The sequence below is a fragment of the Columba livia genome, chromosome 3 (genome assembly GCF_036013475.1).
Source record: "Columba livia isolate bColLiv1 breed racing homer chromosome 3, bColLiv1.pat.W.v2, whole genome shotgun sequence".
NCBI classification, from domain to species: domain Eukaryota; kingdom Metazoa; phylum Chordata; class Aves; order Columbiformes; family Columbidae; genus Columba; species Columba livia.
Genome location: NC_088604.1, coordinates 116,715,490 through 116,736,044, shown reverse-complemented (window position 1 = coordinate 116,736,044; position 20,555 = coordinate 116,715,490). Strand labels below are relative to the sequence as shown.

The window sequence follows — 20,555 nt, the reverse complement described above, 5'->3', positions numbered from 1 at the left end:
ACTGAGCAAGGCCAAGCAAGGGAATAGGAACAAGGCTTATTCCAACTGAACCAATTGATTTCTTGTATAGGAATTCTCCCTGCTTGACCTCGGGGATTTCACCAGCCTTACATCGCTTTGGAAGAGTTGCTTTCATGCTCTTAGCAATTCTTTGTACAGATTACCCTTCCTTACAGTAAGTAGGCACTGAATTCAAACAAGCAGCTTTGAAACCCAGATGTTTCTCCATCAGACCCAGGATCCATGTGCTTCTCTCTGCCTCACAGACAATGTCGCTTTCCATTACATGATCTCCCTTCTATTTGCATTTCTAAAAGCTACAGCAATAAATGGTTGCTGAGACCCAGGACCACCAGAAGACCTGCCTCCCCAATACTGAGCACATGAAATACTTTCACCTGAAAATCCCTGCCTTATTTGCTGTGTGTGTGGTGAAGAATGTGATCAGTATTTCAGTAGCCTCATGTAACACCAGATGAGCAATACTCCAGAACATTTATTCCATGGTCTTGACAACTAAGAACTTGCAGTGTGTATTGTCTCACATGGGATACAGTGACAGGCCAGATGAGAACGAGTGGGACAAATGAAGACAGTTTGTATTTTCATTGCTGTCTAACCTGTCGGTGTGGAAGCTAACTGAAAAATAGCTACAAAATTATTGTCTTACATCTCTTCTGCCTTAGCTTTTTAATATTATGATCTGCATATAAAGAACTAATAGAGAGAGGCGGAGCTTCAGTTATTAAGAGGCCTGATACACTCCTACTGAAAGTCATCTGGAGTCCTCCCACTGTGTTATACGGGCTCCAAGGTACAGTGCTAGGTAAGAACACCTAAAAAAACGCCACATACCAGGACTGATTTCAGAGTCCCTGAGATTAATGGGAAGAGATCCTCACATGAAATGATCACAAAAGGGGTGCAGCACTCCCTCTTCCACAGATCTGAAATCACATAACCCTGAAATCACCTTTACCTCAAGTCAAGTCAAAGTGCAGACCCACACAAGAAGCCTGTATTTACAACATCCAAAATAAGCAACAGTTGCTGTAATTTCCAGCTACAAACCTCTAGGGTATGTTCGACACTCTGGGCAGTTTGCACTTTCCTTAGCGCACATAGTTACATCTGTCTGCAGCCTCCTACTTGTATGCCTGCATTAGCCTGGCACTCCTCCAAAACTGAGCTGTCAGCCAAAAAGAGCCCAACACCTTGAGGCTTCAGACCTTGGAATACTTTTCTCTGTTGAGTTTTATTTATCTCTAAAGACAGGGACTACTGTAGGTTTCTCTAACAGGATTTTGATCCTGTTTATTTTGGAGTTGCTGCAGTACCCTAATACCAGAGCAGCAGGTGGCAAGGCAGAGAAGCTCTGCTCTTGAAGCCACCGTGCTTTGAAACATCCAGCTTTTGAAAGAGGATGTTTTACGTTTTGAATCATGAATCCTCGTTATCACTCTCAAAAAGCTCATAGAAAGATGATCACCACTAGAAAATAAATCAAGCGTAAAAATCTAAATATCCTTCCCCAAACACACGTGCACTTAGACACACATCCACACTTGAGGTGAAATACCAAGTACCCACACTCGTTAATAGTATGGTTCCAGAGTTTCCACAATTTCCAGAGTCAAGTCAGGTGGGTGTTTCAGATAGAATCTTCAGTTATTTTCCTAATGGACTAAATTTCAAAATACATGCGCTAGCTTTTCTAATGTGTATTTAATGTGTGTTGCTCCGCAAAGTGAAAAAAGGAGAATTCACCTGGGCCTTAGGCCAAGACCCACGTGTCTCCTTGTTTGTGGCAATAGCAAAAAATCTTACACAGAACAGGCAACGAGAAAAAAAAGGAGAAGGGCTTGGATGCTGTATGTTCCAAAGAGGAAAGCAATCAACCAAGGCAGAACAGCACAAGACTAATAATCCAGCCAACTCATACTACAAAGTACTAGCACAAAATAGCTGCTGTACAAATGGCACTCCTTGCAGGGGAAATAATGAAATGCTTTCTGCTAAAATGATGCTATCTATTGTTGTGACTCACCACACAGCCTCATGCCTTGCGTCACCCGTCCTCCCGAGCCGTTGGACATGCATCCAGCTCCGCGTCACTGCTTCCCTGGCAGGAGAGATTTAATGTCAGAAAACAACTTTGTTGTTGAACTTCCCGATGCTATAAGTGTTTTGCAAATAATTCAACAGCCAGTCTTGGCTGGGTCCGAGACAGATGGTCTCACTGCAGCACCCGGCATCTCTGCCATTATCCCACATGCAATTACTGAGCCCCATGGAATCACCAAGGGCCAGCGGGTTTGTGGCACTCGGGGGCTGAAATCAGACACTAAAGGGGTAGAAAAGAGGCACAGAGAGCTTGAGAAGCCCCGTTGTCAGTGGTGTTTGTCTTCTAGAATGACTTAATGCTTCAACTCCCTTCAACAGTTTTGGGCATTTTCTCCTATTTGTTGGCACTGACAGGTTTTATTTGCTGTTAATAAATAGGTTTCTCCTTCCAGCCAGGTCTCTATGGAACTGTGTTTCAATTTTAGTCAGATTGATGTTGTACTGCTACACAAACCTTCTGGGATGCCTATGAAGTTGGGTTATACACAAATCCTGTGATTCCATTTTTGTGGCTAGCAATTCTAGTCAAATTTAGAGGCAAAACAACTACACTGTACTGCTTTCCATGGGAGGAAAAGGAGGTTTGGCAAGAAAGTAAGTCCACAGTAGGGAAATGTCAAGGGCCACCACATCCAACTCCTTCCCCGCAGCACCACGGAAGATGAGGACACCCAGCACTCCAAGGCAAGCGGCAACACGGGGAAGCCGGCGCACCCAGCACTGCCCACACGGCCCAGGCTCCCCCTCAGGGCGGCCCAGGCTCCCCCTCAGGGCGGCCCAGGCTCCCCCTCAGGGCGGCCCAGGCTCCCCCTCAGGGCGGCCCAGGCTCCCCCTCAGGGCGGCCCAGGCTCCCCCTCAGGGCGGCCCAGGCTCCCCCTCAGGGCGGCCCAGGCTCCCCCTCAGGGCATGAGGGCGGTCGCTCTCTCCCTCCCCATCAAACTCCCCCCCTAAACCAGAGGCCTGGCCGTGTGCCCCGTCTCACCCCGCGGTTCGGAGGGCGGCAGGGCACCGCTCCGTACCCCACACCCCGCGGTTCGGAGGCGGCCGCTCCGCTCCGCTCCGCTCCCGGGGGCCCTGAGGGGACGATGGCGCCGCCGCCTCGCGCCTCTCCCGCCTCACAACTGCCCGCCGCGCGACGCCGTTGCCAGGAGAAGCGCGCGCGGCGCCCCGTTGCTAAGGAGACCACAATGGCGGGCGCGGCGGGGGCCGGCGGGGGAACGCGGCCCTCAGGCCAGGGCACCCCGGCCGCTGGGCTCTCGGGGGGCCGTGGTTCTTCAGGTGAGTGCCCGGCGGAGGGGCGCGCTGGGGCTGAGGTGAGTGCCCGGGGAGGGGGGCAGGCGCAGGCCGCCGTCGGGCCTGGCGGGGTGGGGCGAAGCGGTGCTCCCGCAGCCGGCGGGTTGTGACGGCTGAATGCGGCCGGGCAGGAACGGCGGTGTCGGGCACTGTGTGTGGGGCAGGCCCACCTAATGGGGACACACACATGCACACACAGCAGGAGCCGCACCAGAGAGCTGCTCTGCTTCAGGTTTCTTAAAGAAATACTCCACACTAGACACCAGCAAGCCCCCCCGGCACCTCTGGTAGAGGAGGGTGGGCTATTAATAGAAGTTACCTCAGCTTGTCTTTCTGCACCATCAGACACGCAAGTCCTTACCACCGATATACAGTGTGGGTCAACGCCAGCTCTGCAACATATTCCCTTTCCAGCGGTTTCTCTCCTGTTAAAGCCGGGCTGCTCTACAGGCCACCTCTTCCTCTGAACTGCAGCCCAAGGAGAACCACCTCACACCAGCTTTATCCCTTACCTGGCTCCCCCAGGACCCTCCACACTCGAGGCTGTCTGAGAGCAGTTGCACACCCCGTTCCTTGCTCCTGGACTCAGCAGCAACTCACCCCCAGCAGTCCTGAGGCTTACGGAGAACCTGAGCTCTGCTCCTGGATGAGAAACAACCTCCTCTCAGCCCCTGTCCCCTGCAGCTGTTGCTCATACACCTGATTGCCAGGTGCTGGCTGGCCCCAGGGCTGCCTGCCCGCCCTCCCTGGCTCTGTTACACTCCAGTTTGGATGAACACTAAAGTGACTGGAAGTTGCAAGGCAAAGTGAAGAGGGAAAAACACAAATCTTTTGCTCAAATCCAGCCCTAACCTTGGGATTGTATTTACAGCACTCAGTACCAGACCCAGGTTCCCAGAGGGCTGTGTTGGGGCAAAAATCTCAGCGCAGGATTGAAACCTGCTCGGTTCAGATGGGAAGCGCCAGGGAAGCGACCGTCAGTCAGCACTAAGCTACGCCTCAGCCCAAGACAAAGCATTTCTTGAGAGTTAACACCAAGAAGAGAAACCCCATCATTACAGGCTATTCATTTTACTGGAATTCAGTTTTAGGAAGATTTTGCTGCATCATTCCTATTAAACATTAGTCACAGCCCAAAATCCGGTGCAATTATTTGTATAAAGCTATAAATATACCATGGCACTGTTATCATATTGTGTTTATTTTGGTGGGGGTTTTTTATACCAGCATATAGGGCTCATGCTTATCTCCATGGCCAGCAGGCGAATGGATTAAATTTAGGAAGTGCTAAGCTATTTTCTCTCACTAAAGATAAAACATATGAAAATTTTGTTTACTGGTTTGTGAATAGTGATAATTAAAGGGATGCTTTCAACTTGAAATGTTGAAACTGAAATATGTTGAAAGCTTTAAAAAAGGAGTCACAAGTGCTTCCAGCAGCAGTCAGGCCCCAGGCTTCGGCAGAGAGCCAGTGAGAGAGCGCCCTGGCCACCAGACCTTCCCTCCCTATCGACGTACCTCGATCACAGCTTGGAAAGCTTTGAGAGACAACAAGAGTCCAATCTAAATTATTGTCTTAATACTAGGTGTACTGGGAAAATGGTTAATCTGAATTTGACATGAGATCATGGTCTCAACCAAAACAATGATACAAGCTGGCAGAATGAAGGTAGCAATTCTCTCAGTGTTTGTCAACAGATAAAATTGTTGCTAAGCAGATGTTACAAGCTTGGGATTTATGATTATAGCTTCATGAAGTCCTCCCTGGAGCATGACCGTCTCAAAGCCATGTTAACAATCCCTAATTTTCCATTAAAAGATCTGTAACAGCTGAAGTGATAAAAACTCTATGAAGTACATATGGTTGGTAGTATTTAATGAAAATTTGCAGGATGCTTTAGTTATATTTTCATTACAGAGCCTGTTTCACTTGCTCATAACTTTACCTGACTCTGGGCAGCATTTTCTATTCCCCCCTGTCTTCCTGTGATTCTGTTACTGTATGAACTTCTAATAAAACTTGATCCAGTCGCTCTCAATAAATACTGCAAAGAAATATTAACTGTCACAGTTAATATGTTACGGTTGTTTTCATGTAAGTTGTTGGTTCTTAATGCTTTGAAGCAAAGACTTTAAACTTGGTAGGATCTCACTGGTGGTTGGATTGCAATAACAACAAACTTCACCATTCTGATGAAAATAATTTCACTTATGTTTATGGAAATGATTTTGTTACTGTGTGTGAAGTATTAAAATAATACCATGATAAGCATCTCAAAAGCACTGAGAAAAAAACTGATCAGGCTAAATTTGGGCTAAAATTGTAATGGAGTGTAACACATCGCCCTGTGAGCAAAACGGAAGGTGTGCATTAAGTGCAAGGTGTGCTGTCAGTCTCGTGTCCTGCATGAGACAGGTTGTAGGGAGCAAGTAATAGCTAACCATGTAGTTTAAATCATCATTGGACATATATATAGGGATATTGCAAGAATATTTTGTGGTTTGCTGTTTTTCAGCCCCACTCTGTGGTGTCTAACACGTGCAGCACATGTCCACCTTTCTCACTGGTACTGCTGATTGTCCTGTTGCCTCCCAAAGCCACAGCTGTTCCTGCAACAGCTTGTGCCACTTGTACCCTGCTCCTTTGCTGTGTCACTGCTGTGGACGCTGGCAGGAACACTTAGAACTAGTAGTTGCTTGGGTGTGTAAGCACATTGTCATTTTTGGAGGACAGGCTGACCCAAGGCTTGCTGAAGCTTCCCGTCCACTTACAGAATCTTCAGAAATCGTCCTTATAATATCCTTAGTGCTCAGACTAGCTAAAAGTGGCTAAAAAGCCTGACCAAAAAAAGAAATCAGAATTGAGGCAGCTGCAAAGCTGGTTTCCTGCAGCACACTTTCTTAAGCATGTGTTGCATCGCCAGGGGTAACCATTTTCCAGACCAGTGCCTCACTGTCTGCATCTTTTTTCTGCCGAGGGTTTTGGTGCAGAGAAATGCAATTTACTCTGTTATGTATGTAGCCCAGCAGGAAAATCGTGCATCAGCTACCAAAAAAATGAAGGTGCTCAGGTACTGGTGAGGTGATGCTAGTATCAGTTTTATGTTCAGTAAGTGCAGAGGACACTGTGACTTGTAATTTTTTTTTTTTCTTTTCACTTGAAGTACTAAAATGACAGATGATCAGTCTCCTCTTAGGCTTCCAAGATGTTGTAGATTATAACATTTACTTGAATGGAAAGCAGCTACCTTGCAGTTTCTCAATTTTCACCTCAAATGAGACTTGTTCAGAACAGTTTGAAGACTATAAAGAACAATTTTGCAAGGTGCTACATGTATTTATCTTATATCTCTATATGCTGTACATACTAAATGAGATTAATTAATTCAAAGCTAGGTGCGCTGTCAAGTTAAAGTGGATATTTTCATGCCTTGAACGTAGCTTAATTCCTGTTCTTCCTGGCATGTAATTATAATCTCATCTCCACATTTACATGTTTTCTTCTCTCCCCATGCAGAAATTACTTCCTTGAAAGAAGCCACTTTTTCTTATTCTGGGATGTTACCAGTAGATTACAGACTTCTAAACTTACAGATCTACAAACTTCTTCAGTGCGTTCACCAGAAAGATAAGAAGAAAATAGAAAAGCTGGTCCAGAATGGATTCCCAAACCTCCTGAATTTCACAGAGCCTGAGGAAGGATTTAGTGCCCTTCATTTGGCCTGCATGAAGAATGACAGTGACATGTGCAGCTTCTTGCTGGAACAGGGAGCTCACCCAGATGTCCAGGACAAAATGGGATGTACTCCAGCAATGAAGGCAGCTGAGCTAGGCCATGAATTGATTTTGGATTTATTAGTAAAAGCTAAAGCAGACATGACTGTTGTGGATAATGAAGGGAAAGGTAAGTAAAAGGGAACCTCGTCAGACCAGAAATACCATGAAATGACTCCTTACTGTGTTACACCCTTGTTGCAAATGTTGTGTCCAGTCTCTAGAGAGGAGCTGTGGTTGAGGGTAGTCCTTACAGCTCAACAGGAGCTAATGGTCATAAGAGCTTTGATGACAAGGAAAATAATTCTCCCTGAACAGTCTAGGCCTTTAAATCATACCTCTGTCCTGTACATAGCTGAAAGACAACTTGCGATTGAGAATCGTATTCTTCCCGTGACCTGTCATATTTTAAATTCTGGTTTACTCCCCAAGTTCAAAGGCTCTAAACTATTAATGTTAATTAATATTATTATTATTCTATTAATAGAAGTCTTTTTTGCATGTATATACCCTGAGAGAAGTTAATGGGCCTCTATTGAAGGAGTCTGTCTGGTCAGCTGTGAAGATTACAGCCTAAGTAACCTTTCTAATAACTTACTATTGCACCAGAATCCCTGCTGTTTTTCTTTGCAGGTGTTTTGTTTTACTGCATGTTACCTACAAAGCGGCACTACCACTGCACGCAAATTGCCTTGGATCACGGTGCAGATGTTAACAACTGTACTACTGATGGGAAGCCTGTATTTCTACAAGCCTGTGAGCAAGCTCATGATATTGAAGAAATATGTCTGAATTTCTTGGAAAGAGGAGCAAATCCCCATGGAATGAACCCAGTATGAATGTTTCTGTAACCATGAACATATATACAGGAGTATATAGAATAGTTATTAGATGGCTAACATATGTGACCTTAAATCCTCACATTAAAATAAGCATTGACAAGTGCTTAACTCTGTGGCCATAGCTATTCCCTTCTTCTATACCACCCTTTTTCGCAGGAGCAGGGATTTAAGTCTTCTGCTTGAACCATGTATCCTGATCTAGATTATTCTAGGTTAGAGTGCAAATATTTTACAAACCCAAAATGTAACTGGGCCAGCTTTTAGCAGCTGCAGTTCACTGTACTTCATTGGAGAAGTGCTGATTTGTACTTTGCCTTGATATGCCCTGAAGTTTTCAGAGTTGAAATAATATTCACTAAAAGGTGAGTCAACATAAAAATAACCTGATGGGGAAATGAAGGCAAAGATGAAGCATAAGAAACTGGTTTTTTTCTCTTTTGCATGTCTTAGTCATTTATTTGTTTACTTCCTTCATTTAACAAAGACCTGAAGGACTGGAGCTTAGTGCTATTGAGCAAGTCAAGGAGCTCAGGCTTTCCTTTAAAGCTACCCATGGCTTTTGCTTTGGTCCTAGCTTTGCAGCATCCTTCCTAGCTTGTAGCTATAGTAAAACCAATGTTTGGACATCCTTATCCCATCCTTTCATGCACGTGTCTGATTCATGCACTCGGTGCACCTGCAATATGAGAAACCTGCATTTTTTTGTAATATGATGGGCACATAACCTGTTCATACAATGGGAATGGTTTGCTACACCCAGAGAAATTTGGCAAGTCAGATATTCTAAGTGTTGCTGTGGATCCAGATGTTAGTGGCAGGCGATCCCTAATCCTGGATGTGCTCTGCTCTTGGTAAGGTCACCAGATCTACCAAAATCAGCTATTATAAAGAAAATAGATCCTGCTAATCTCAAACATACAATATTATATAGAAAAAGACATAGCATTAACGTATTAGAAGGGGAACTTTCCCTCTCAGACGGAACAGTAGTGAAATTCCCCAGATGCTCTGCCTTCCCTGTAGCACTCCTCCAGCCACAGCCCCTTATGCTGGTATTTTGTGTTAGATTTTGTAAACATGCATGAGAGCATGCACACAGAATAAGGAATTCCTTAACTAAGGAACTGATTTTCATAGGGACAATTCAAGGGACCGGAGCTACTAATGTACTTGGGTTTCTGGGATTTGACTACTCATATTTTAGCAGCATCATGACTAGATTCTTAAAGTCTACTTGCAAGTATCTTTGAAACTACTAGACGTGTCTCCTTTTTTTGGTAATACCTAAAAGGAGACCTTCAATTTTATGCCACTTTGCAACAATCAGATCATATTGCTCCAACCTGAATTAGCAGACAAAACAAATTCTGAATTTATGTCTTGCTACCTTGCAGGCTACGGGTCGCACAGTCTTAATGGAATCCGCAAGAGCAGGCGCTCTCGAGCTGGTGCGTGGTCTGCTTGAGAGGGGAGCTGATGTCAACCAATTCGACTTTGAAAGACACAGTGCTGCACATTTTGCAGCCAAAGGAGGCCATTTTGAGGTATCATCATTTGTGGCGTTAGAACATGGTTTCAAAGCCCAATCTGAGGTGGTTTTTTTGTTTGTTTTTTGGGGGGTTGCATGTTTTTTGGTTTTTTGTGTGTTGTTTTTGTTGTTGTTGTTGTTGTGGTTGTTTGTTTTTTGGGTTGTTTTTTTTTTTTTTGAGTCCAGTATCTCAGCTAATCAAAGCATCATAATCAGCAATCAAAACCAGCTTCTTTTTAAGTATCAAAGGGAATCCAGCAGTGATAGAATCCCTCTCATAATTGCAGAGCCTTTTTTGCTAAGGTACCTCTGAGTGTGTGCGCTCATGTGGGTGCTCCACCGGAGAGCTTGTTTCTCCCAATGTGGAGCATCTCCCAGCTGTGTAACTTGGATGAAACGTTCCCATTACAAGAAGGGCAGAAGCAAACAGCTGCAGGTAGGCGCTTTCTTCCTGATCCCCCACATCATCCTGAGACTGTATAAAATTACGCAGTTTTGATTGTGCATGCAAGGTCAGCATTACTTTAAGACAGGGGCCTGCAGTTCGCTGGCAGGAGTGAAGCTTGTCCTTGATATCTACAACTGAACAAAGTTTTTATTTCCTCAGTTAAATAATCACAGTACTATAAAAAATTTGAATATTAGGTGCATGTTGGCCAGCTGGGCATGGGAGAGAACTTCACTATATAAACTGGGAATAGATGATATTGCATTTATTTATAAATCATTCTCACCCTTCCCCATCTTAACAAATAAGATTTTTGGTGATACTGTCTTTTTTTTTCTAGGTGTTGAGGATTATTTCAGCTTATAATGGAGACTTGGGCCTGATTGCCATGAATGGTAACACACCGCTTCATTATGCTGCAGAGGGAGGATTTGCAATGTGCTGCAAGTTTATAGGACAAAGAGGTACATTAAAAACACTTTACTTTGCAACAATCCTGTATCTTATTTTTTCTGTGCTAAAGGAAAGATTTCACTTGGGCATCTATGAAAGATTTGACTCTCTGAGGTATCATGTGGTGTATGTAATTCTCATTAAGATGTGCCTAACATAGGCTATTATGACTGATTTCTACTAATGTGGCCGAGATAAAACATTCCTCAAAGAAAGCAGCAGAAACATCATAGGTTTGTATAATTTAGAACCGGACTGTATTAAATGCTTCAGGTTTTAGTTGGTTTTGGAAGTATCCTATTGAATATTCCAATAGAATATTAATTTTTGGTTTGCTGATCATTTAAAAAAATTATCTCAGTGTAGTTATGGAGAAACTTGGCACCCATAGCTATTGAAACATACTCCAAAGCAGCTGTGGTCATTTTCCAACTTAATCAGATAATTATGCCACTTTAAGCTTTGATTCATGAGCACTGTGCAAAATCCTACATACTGTTCTCGTAATTCAAATGTTTAACCAGTGGTCCATCACCAAATTGCAAGTTTGGGATATAGAACAGTAAGTGACATTTTAATCTTTGTGTCCTCTTAACATTGCTTCCTGCTTTGAGTAAGAGAGTAAAATTTTCACTGAACTTGTGCCTTTTTGTACATATTCATGAGCAGATGGATAAGTAGTGCAGGGGTTATCCAGTGACTCTCCCTTTGGGAAACAAGTATGGACACATAGCTAACCTTACAGTCTATCAATAATGTGCTTCCACCTACTATTGCTATTTATAATTAAAACAGCATAAAATTGTAGACTTGTGGCAATTAGTTGCATGTATATTAAAAGGCTTTTATATTACGTAATTAGGAATCCCGCTGCATTATCAGTGAAATTGTGTCCATATTTTTAGGCTGTGATCCTACATGGATGAACTTGTCACAAAAGACCCCAAGAGCCGTTGCCAAGGAGGGTGGTTTTAAAGCAGCAACAGCAGAGTTGCGTAAAGCAGAAAAGAACTTTAAAAAACAGTCCAAGCCTGAGGCTAAGGAGGAAAACCCGCTCTGGGCACTGAAGCTGTATGACTGGTCCTTAGAGCACCAGGATGCCCTCTCCAAGGTGTTTGAGGCTGTCAAGCAGGAAGATGGGATGGTAACTAAAGCTGATTTTATATCGGTTATTCAGAAGCACTGTGCCTTTGTGGACATTGAACAAATACAAATGATCGCTGAAAAACACGAAGGGTCTGAGCCTGAGGGAATCAACGTAGAAGAATTTTTTAAGGGCTTTAAATACTTGCAGAAAAGTTGCCTTATAACAGCCTTTGGACCTAAAAGGAAGAAGGGGAAGAAAGGGAAGAAAGGAAGAGGCAAAAAAGGAGTTGCCGTGCCGGTGCCCATTTGTGTTATGCCAAAGAGCGTGTGTCCGCATAGGGAAGACGGCTTCCCTCTGTACATGGTCGAGGTCATTCAGGACACTCCCGATAGTGACCGCTTTAACCGAGACCACCCATCTGCCCATCCCGTGCACGACGACCGTGTCTGGTACACAGATGAGCCAAGGAAAGAGTACATGAATATTAACTACCTGGTCAGAGCTGGAGACTTTGTGTCTCTACAGAAAGCATTTGATGAGGGTGTGCCAGTAGACATAAAAGATAAATACTACAAAACACCTTTGATGACTGCATGTGCAACTGGGAACGTAGATCTGGTGCAGTATCTTCTGGAAAAGGGGTAAGATCATTTCTGATTTTTTTTTTTTTTAACTGATATTTTGGAAGGGCTTTCAAAAAGCATCAATTTCCAGTAAACATTTGGATGCAACAAACTATGGGTTTTTATTTTATTGACATAACATTTAGCATTAAAGTTATTTCCATAAGATCCTGAGTTAGAGGATCAGTTTATTATTTTTCACATTTCAGTAACAGGGAAATAGAAACAGCCAAGAGGTATGTTTTCCAGATCTGAAATGTTTGGTGTCTGGGCTGTTGACATTTTGGTCAGATGTAGAGTGCCTACAAATCCAGTCTATTGGAACTGCACTTTGTTCACATCCACGCCTCAAACGGTGCATCCTCAAAACTGGACACTCAACATCAGATAAATGATTTTGGAGAAATCTGGCTCAAGTGACTTGCATGAAATCATCAAGGCAATGCTGGACTTCTCTGTTCCACATGCCAGGGCCTTTGCATGCAAATGTTTTAAGGGGATCAGCCTTATAATCGCTTTCCTCAGCAGGCTGAGGCAGCAGGATTTACACCAGAAGCGCGTGCTCCTGTTTAGTCCATTCCTCACTTTAGAAGTGCTTCAGCGATTCTGTAGCCTACAGACACACTTGTGAAAAATCTCAATGACAGCTTAGAAGTGAAAGCAATTCAAGAAAGATTCAGTTGTATAATAGCATAATCTCTTCTTTTTGTTAGACTGCAATATATCAGATACTAAAATGAGTGGCAATATGAAGATGTTATTTACATTGAATATGCCCTTGCAGTGGGCAGTTAACATTGACTGTACTTGGAGCTGTGGATGTTACTATATCGAGTAGCTGGCTCCACCTGCCACATCTCCTCTTACTCTTTTGTAGGGCAGAAGTTCACATAAATGCTTAAATGAACATTTCTCAGAGATATTTACATTAGCTTTGTTCTCTACCTATAGCTAGAACTCATTTTAACATTCTTTTCTCAGAATAAGTGGCTGTAGTTGTTGCTCCAGCTCCTGCAGTGATTTAACAGCACGTGGATCTTTTTACACCCTGGTAATTACACTGACATTCCTGGAGCATATGGAAAGTTGTGTAAACGTGCATAATCAGATCTTCCAAAGATAAGGATGCAAGAGTTAGCAAATTAATCCAGCAAATTAATCTCAACTGCTTGTGTTAAACCTCACTAGACAGCACTGGAGTCACATCTCATCATATTTAACAATTGGACCTAGAAATGTAATAAATTAGTTTAAAAAAAAAAGTACCAATTTTGAGATTTTTAAATTGACCTAAAGCAGAAAGTGGAAAGTGGTCGGTACAGTGTTTAGCTTTGCATCTCTTAAAAGCATGGACTTTCAGATACTCTCATGGAAGTTCAAATGCTTCTTACAACACAACTTCTTCAACGTGTTACAACAAATCTGCATCAAATAGAAAACAAAACACTTATCCAGAGCTATAGAAAATGCTGAGGTTTAAACATAATTTGGTGGTATCTGCTTTCTGTCTTGTTCTAGCAAGACTCAGAGGTAAATTTAATTTGGGCTAAAGACAAATTTAATGCTAAAGAATTTTTAAGTCAGTGCTGTGTTGTTCCTGGTCTGTGCAATCGGTTTGTTACTGGTAGAGTGAAGGTAACAAAAAGGATTCAAGGGCAGACAGAGTATCAGTACTGGTGTGGAGGCTGGGTTGAGAGAGAAAGTGGAATAACTGGAACCGCTTATTTTAATGAGAAATATAAAGGAAATGACAACAGCAAATGAATAAACCATAATGGCTAAGCAACTGAAAGGTAACAATGGTAAAACTGATAAGTCTGGGGAATTTACTGTGATAAGATCTCACCAAAGGTAGAATTCTGAAAAAGATAAAAAATTTAAACAAGATGAACAGATGAATCAGTTCTTTTGATCTAGTCTTAAATATTAACCATCCAACCAGAAGAACAAAAAGCTATCCCAGGAAGCAGCTTCATTCGTATTTTTTCTTCCTTCTCCCTCCCTCCGCGTGTTCTGGGAAGACATCAGCTCTTTGTCCCTAAACGGGACAGTGCCCCTGATTCAGTTCAGGACCTCTAGGTCCATGGCACGCATGGGAGATCGCAGATCTGGGCATGGTCATGGACTGTGCTTTCTGAAAAGCTATGGGGAACCCTTTTAACACTATTAAGGGTTCTAGTGGCTCGTTCATGGCTTGCATGACCCCAGCCCGAAAGCTCCCAAGGCAGCCGGTTGCTAAAGGGCTGACAATACTTTTCCCCACAGCGTCATCTGAAGGCAGCATATTGCACAGTGGCACAGTGGCTGAAAAAGTTTTAAATCCTCAGATTTTCTGAAATAGACCTTGTCTAACTCATTTATAAATTGGACAGCAGGCAATTTTGCCATGTGTTTTAGAGCACCTGTTCTTGGCCCAGGAGCATTCTTTTTTTCAATTCGTTAATCTGCTTTTTGCCATTCTCTGTGGAGCTGGAGCACAAACACTACCTGCATTTGACAGGATTAAGCTGTTTGAATGCTTGTTTTTCTCTGTACCTGTGAAAACCTCCATGTAGAGGTCACTGCGTTGGCTTCAAGTGAGATGTGATCACCACCCAGGCACACTCTTATGATTAATATTCCAAGACAAGCAATATATCAGATACTAAAATGAGTCGCAATATGAAAATGTTATTTACATTGCCTATGCCCTTGCAGTGGGCAGTTAACATTGACTGTACTTGGAGCTGTGGATGTTACTATATCGAGTAGCTGGCTCCACCTGCCACATCTCCTCTTACTCTTTTGTAGGGCAGATATAAACGCAACAGACAATTTCATGTGGACTCCCCTCCACCACGCATGCTATAAGGGACACCTGGATATCGCTGAACTGCTCGTGGAGGCTGGAGCAGCAGTGGATGCGCTTTCAATAGGCAACGCCACCCCGCTAATGAGAGCCATCGAGATCAGCAGACTGGATATAGTCTATTTTTTAATTACTGCGGGTGCTGACATCCAAATAACCAACAGCAATGGTAAATATCAATCTCTCCCCAAAAGGCCTGTTTTCTTATGTGTATACATGTTTTATTAAAAAAAATATTCTTCAAACACTTTGAGAAGTGTTCTGAATTTGTGATTGCTGTCAGAAATGGGAGGAAGGTAAGACTTAGATTCTATTAGGTTTCTACAGTATAGAGTCACTAAGGAGTCAGCTTTGCTGGGTTTTATGCATCTAGAAAATAAAGTAACATGATCAATTACATGATTAAAGAGGCTATTGCTCCTCACAGGATATATACAGAGTTATAATGGCTTTAATGAAAAAAAAAATTAGCTAGTTATTAATATTACTTGATGGAAAATTAGATTTTAGTTGTGGCTAGTATGTACTCTGCCACCCATTTAAATCACTTATTTTTATGCACAGGCAGCACTGGTTAAAACAAAATCTTGCTGCTTAGCATATAAATATTAGTCCCAGAGAAAAAAACTACTTAACAGAAAAACAAATTGGAGCTGATACTGAAGCATTGCCTCCTCACAGCAGATTCCCCATCCAGTGTTATTTCCTCTATTTTTGGATTAGTTTAAGCAGTTAACATCACATTTTAAGCCCCTGCTCTAACATAGGAAGCAATATTGCTACATAATGAGACTTTCCTTCCTAAAATGCGTTATAGGTGAAACCCTCTTCTAGAAGGGATGTGTATTCTCCATTTCTGTTACCGTGTGAAGTTTCAATTCACACGGCAGTTTAGTCTCATAACTGTTCACAGCCACAGGGTCTCATCTCATAAGATCCAGGAGTATTTTTCCTTTCTTAGGCACCGAAGTGTCTGGCATAACTTAAACCACGGGGCTTTCCCTTCACTCCTTGCCAGCCATAGGGCAAGCACTAGAAAAGGAAGATACCTGTAATAGCTCAACCTACATTCCTAACCTTGTATTGTGCCAGCCATCTCCTAGTGCTAAATACTCTCAGGTCTCACAGATCAAAATTATAACTTGCAAGACCAGTATATTAAGCTGCAAATGTTAGGACATTATGAGCTTAGCAACCGCTCCAAGAATGCCTGCAGTATTTAGTTTCAAGGCTCGTTTCTGCAAGCCCTTATTTCTGCAAGCAGTGCTGATGACTGCCATGCTCACACCAATGCCAGGCACACTGCTGGCACACTGAGTAGTTAATATAATGAAATAGAAGCCTGATTAAATTCAGTTGACTGTAGTGTCATGATCCAGTTGCAATAACAAGTGCCAAGGTTAATTTCCATGGCTTATATAGGTATTTGATTTTTTTTAAACACAGGAAAGAATGCTCTGGATATTGCTAAAGCATTCGCAGATTCTCGAATAATTGAACTGCTCCAAAATGAACTGGAAAATTTGCCAGAAGTACCAGAAAAAAAAGCAGCAGAGAAAAAATCTACACCGAAGCCTGTAGAGACTGTGAAAAAAGAGGTATGAGAGATGGTAGCGAAGGATTGATTTGCTAGTAGTTAGTAGAGTACCTCTTTCTGTCATTTATTTGCCATCCATGTCTCTCTAAAGCTATAAATCAGGCAGTTTTGTTAAAGTGAGTATTTTCCAAAGCCAATACTCATTCTTGCTAGTACTTGTTCATCGGCTGAAATTTTGACTTGTTGATTGTATGAACTTCATGTCTCCCCCAATGCCACTTAAGAATTATGTCCTACATAACTGACAGGACACAGAAAACCATTTCCTCTTCTTTTCCCCCTCCTCCTGAAGTTTATGATCATCCAGCTCTGATGTGGTAAATACTAAACAACTGGTAACTGTAATTTCTTAAATGGAGCACCTGCTTCTTCATAGCATAAAACCAAGGCCCTTCAAATTAGTAGAAAGATCTTTTTATTCTGCTAATCAAATTAATTGATGCAATATCAGCCTTGCTGACTTCTCATTTCCCAGCTTATCTTGTACCCTTCCTCTTCTACCGTTGACCCAAGTGCTGTTTCTCAAATCCCAGACTGATGTTTCGCTGTTGTACTTCTGGATGCCTTTCCTGCACCCACCAGGAGCCTTGAGAACTTTCCTATTGCCCTCATTCCCAAGCTGACATCCGCCTCCATGACCACATTCTGGTTGTCTTCTTGGAGATGAGATCTTCCTGATTTACCAGCGGTACTTGTTAGTCAGACTCAGAATGCTATTCAGAGAGAAAATGCAGTTTTATCTGCGTTGCTGGAAGCGTCCTCCAACAGTCCTGCCCTGGGCGGTGCAGTAAATACGTCCTGGTAGCCAAATGTTGGTTTTCCCCTTTCAAAATGTTCTGAATTTGTCAGGGGTATATAGGACTTCCATAGGCAGGAGGATGACAACGTTGGGTGCTTATTTATTCATCACCCAGCACAGGTTGGGATCACCAGTAGTACAAGGTGATTGTCTTGAAAGTCTTAAAGAGCGGTGAGTGTTTTAGTGTCCAAGAAGGGGAGTTATCCTCTATCTTTTAAAGGGTCTCCCCTCACAATTTTGGGTTATTAAAAATGAATAAAATATCAGCTTTAAGAAAGACAGATCCTGAACAGATTAAGAAAAATACACGCACAGTAAAGATATCAAAAGAAGTATCAGAAGATGCGGGATGTGTGCCTTGCTTCCAAATGTGATGTATTTGTATAACTGATAACTTCCCTTTCAGCCTTCACAGGTATCTCTGCCAGTTATAGAAAAATCAATTATTGAAAAGAAAGCGCGTTCCCCTAAGGAGAGTGTTATTTATCTGAACTCTTTGATAACCAGTGGTGCTACCAAGAAAGAGGGCGTCACATTCAAACCCAGAAAAGTACGTACAGTAGCAAAACTTGAGCAGTTACACATTAATTTAAAGAGAGACCTTGCTGTAGATCAAAACCCAGAACAATCTGATGAAATGACCTCACAATTTGACTAACTTATAGATGACATGACACAGGCTAGACAAGTTGCCACAAAACAGTGGTAAACTAAAAAGTTCATACATATGTGCATACGTATTATATACATATACGCATATATATACATAAAACAAATTATCATGGAAATCAGGCTCTTATAAGATTTAAAAATGGGATTAAATTTGAGCCACAGTAAAATACAAATGCAACTATGTTCATGGTGTGGATTTTTACATTCCTACACTTAAAGGATAGGAGCCCTTGTGCATAGGACCAGCATCAGCTTCTAATTTGCCTTCTCAACTAGTTATTGGATGATTATTAATACTCATGTCAGTGACAGTTACTGAACTAAATGGATCACAGTACACTAAATATTTACTACCTAGAGTTAGCATACTGGAAATAAAATTTTTGTATCAAGGACTTGTTAATACTCATTCACAAATAACCAAGAAACAGATAATCACAGAGAAGTAATTTTGTAAGTATTTTTTTCTCCTTAAAAAGGAAAAGAATACCATTGCTGACTGAGAAGCTTTGTTAGGCGTTTGTTACCATTTCCCTAACCCTGATTTGTGCTGGTTTCTGCAGTGGTCTCAGGGGAGTAAGGCTACATTGCCAGTGACTCTACAACTAATTACTATTTTCCACTCTGAGGATCTTGGGCCTGAGTCAGTCATTCTCAACAATTACCTTTACATCTTTTTTCCCACTGATATGAGCCCATGGCATGTTATAGATTTGAAGTGACAAGAGGATGCCCTGCTTATAGATACACAAAATGTTATGGTATCTTCTGGGAAGCCACACTAGTTTTCTTGTACGTCTCAGGATGGAAAGGAGTGCCAGAATATGGCTCTATTTGGTTAACAGTGTCCTCTTAATGCTTCAGATGCAGAAGTCATGTAGAAATTAACTACAAATACCTTTACTTTCTAGATTTGGTCCCCTGAAGCTGCAACAGAGGAGCTAGTAAGAAAGCAGGAATTGCTCCATGAATACCTTGCTCTTGGTGGCCGCTCGGAAAGCTCCACAACCCCCTTTAATAGAAAAGTTGTACAATAAGCACACCAGCTGGAAGAAGCTACTTCAGCACGTATTTTGAGGGGACAAAGATCTAAAATGCTACTCCTCTGTAAGGAAGGAATCGTGCAGTGCTCAGTAAACATATGTCACTTATGATTAAAAACAACGGTAGGAAGTTTTTCCGCTTACAATCTTTTGTTAAGGTCTTAGTCTAGAGAAAGGTTTATCCTCATGTGATTCTAAGTCTTGGAGCTGGCTCAACGTACTTTATGGCAGGGCTACTGTTGTGACACACACACACATCCTTTGTCTTTGTGAAGGTATGGCTTTATCAGGCTGTTTTTCACCCCAACATAAAACTTCTTCCTGGAAGACACGTTACACTTACTACTTAAAGCGTACTAAATATAAAGGTAGCATTCAGAAATTATTTAAGACAACAATGTTCTTGATTGCCTGCAGAGGCAACGGAAAGTACAGAATTTACAACCAGGACTACCACTGTCTAGTGTACTGCGTTCGTGTTCTCCCACACACTTGCAAAAGTGCACAAACCTTTCTCCTCAGTCACTGTATTCCCCAACTGCAGTGTTGCAAAGCTGTTATCAAAACCTTTAGATATTTTCTGCAAATTTGAAAAACATTCAGAGATTTTGTGAATCCACGTTCTTGCATTAAGAGCAACATCTGCAGCTAATCCAAAGCAGTGTTTGCCCTACAAATATCAAGTCCACAGACCTTGTCCCTGCAGTTTTTATGAGCTGTGTGATTGGGAAGGAATTGGTGTCTTCAAAGTGAACTGACAAGGCTGCAGTAACTTAGTATGAAGAGCAGGTGCTGAAAGTTCATTTTAGGAAGTGTATAACGTCAAAGATTCATGTGATAGGACCAGCATGGCTTATGCTGAGGGACTCCGCCTCTTGAGTTCTGTTGAATATGTCTACGAAATAGTTGGCAGCACAAAAGTGAGCCCAATTTGGAGCTTCAAAAAGGCAGTAAGAAGTGATAAATTTTGGGTAAGCAGAGGCCAGAAATACGGGGAATGTTTAGCTTAGAGAGGAAGTAAGTGGGAGGGAATGCCATAAAATATATCTAAAGAAGCAAAAAGCGTGGAGATGTGAACTGAGACCTTCTATCCTTTCACAGGATACAAGAACATTCAGATAGAGGAAAAAAAAGAGAAAGTAGCACACATTAAATACTGTACAATGTGTAAACAGCCTGTGGAACCCTCTAGGCCAATTATCCTTGGAAAATTAAAAAATATTTACATAGATTGTGAGAAGAGTCTAGTTAGCTAATGTATAAGGGATAAAAATCCCTTGTGTTTCAGGACCTCAGTTAATTACTGTTGGCATGTAACACAGAAAGATTTCCAGCAGTGCAGTTTGCTCCCTGGTTGTCCAGTGTGGTGATGTGTGTGTCCCTCAGGAAAGAAGATGAGATGGGTCTTGACAGACACTGTAAAT

General features: G+C 42.3%; 2 protein-coding genes across 3 annotated transcripts in view; one reads left to right on the top strand and one right to left on the bottom strand.

Moving 5' to 3' along the window:
• PAK5 (p21 (RAC1) activated kinase 5) overlaps positions 1–4,063 on the bottom strand; it is a 156,757-nt gene extending 152,694 nt beyond the window's left edge. The window contains exons 1-2 of the mRNA XM_021298709.2: positions 3,930–4,063; positions 2,048–2,122 (exon numbers count right to left, since the gene is read on the bottom strand). Coding sequence (XP_021154384.2) covers positions 2,048–2,096 — 49 coding nt within the window. The 5' untranslated portion in view covers positions 2,097–2,122; positions 3,930–4,063. The remainder of the gene's footprint in view (positions 1–2,047; positions 2,123–3,929) is intronic.
• ANKEF1 (ankyrin repeat and EF-hand domain containing 1) lies at positions 3,179–19,264 on the top strand. 2 transcript variants are annotated; one of them, XM_065059878.1, is made up of 10 exons: positions 3,179–3,402; positions 6,935–7,321; positions 7,825–8,024; positions 9,428–9,577; positions 10,350–10,473; positions 11,368–12,190; positions 14,963–15,189; positions 16,467–16,618; positions 17,823–17,966; positions 19,000–19,264. In XM_065059878.1, exons 1-10 carry the CDS (start codon positions 3,210–3,212, stop codon positions 19,123–19,125), a joined length of 2,526 nt encoding a protein of 841 aa, XP_064915950.1. In that variant the 5' UTR covers positions 3,179–3,209; the 3' UTR covers positions 19,126–19,264. The 2 variants fall into 2 exon arrangements, with proteins under 2 accessions (XP_064915950.1, XP_064915951.1); XM_065059879.1 differs by having other exon boundaries at positions 3,303–3,437.
• Positions 19,265–20,555: the final 1,291 nt, after the last annotated feature.

What these genes read in the sequence shown, in the direction of transcription:
- ANKEF1 (XM_065059878.1), top strand. Translation starts at nt 3,210, where the DNA reads ATGGCGCCGCCGCCTCGCGCCTCTCCCGCCTCACAACTGCCCGCCGCG. An exon ending in TGTGGATAATGAAGGGAAAG is followed by an intron (nt 7,322 to 7,824) that starts GTAAGTAAAAGG and finishes TTTTCTTTGCAG; the next exon opens with GTGTTTTGTTTTACTGCATG. An exon ending in ATCCCCATGGAATGAACCCA is followed by an intron (nt 8,025 to 9,427) that starts GTATGAATGTTT and finishes GCTACCTTGCAG; the next exon opens with GCTACGGGTCGCACAGTCTT.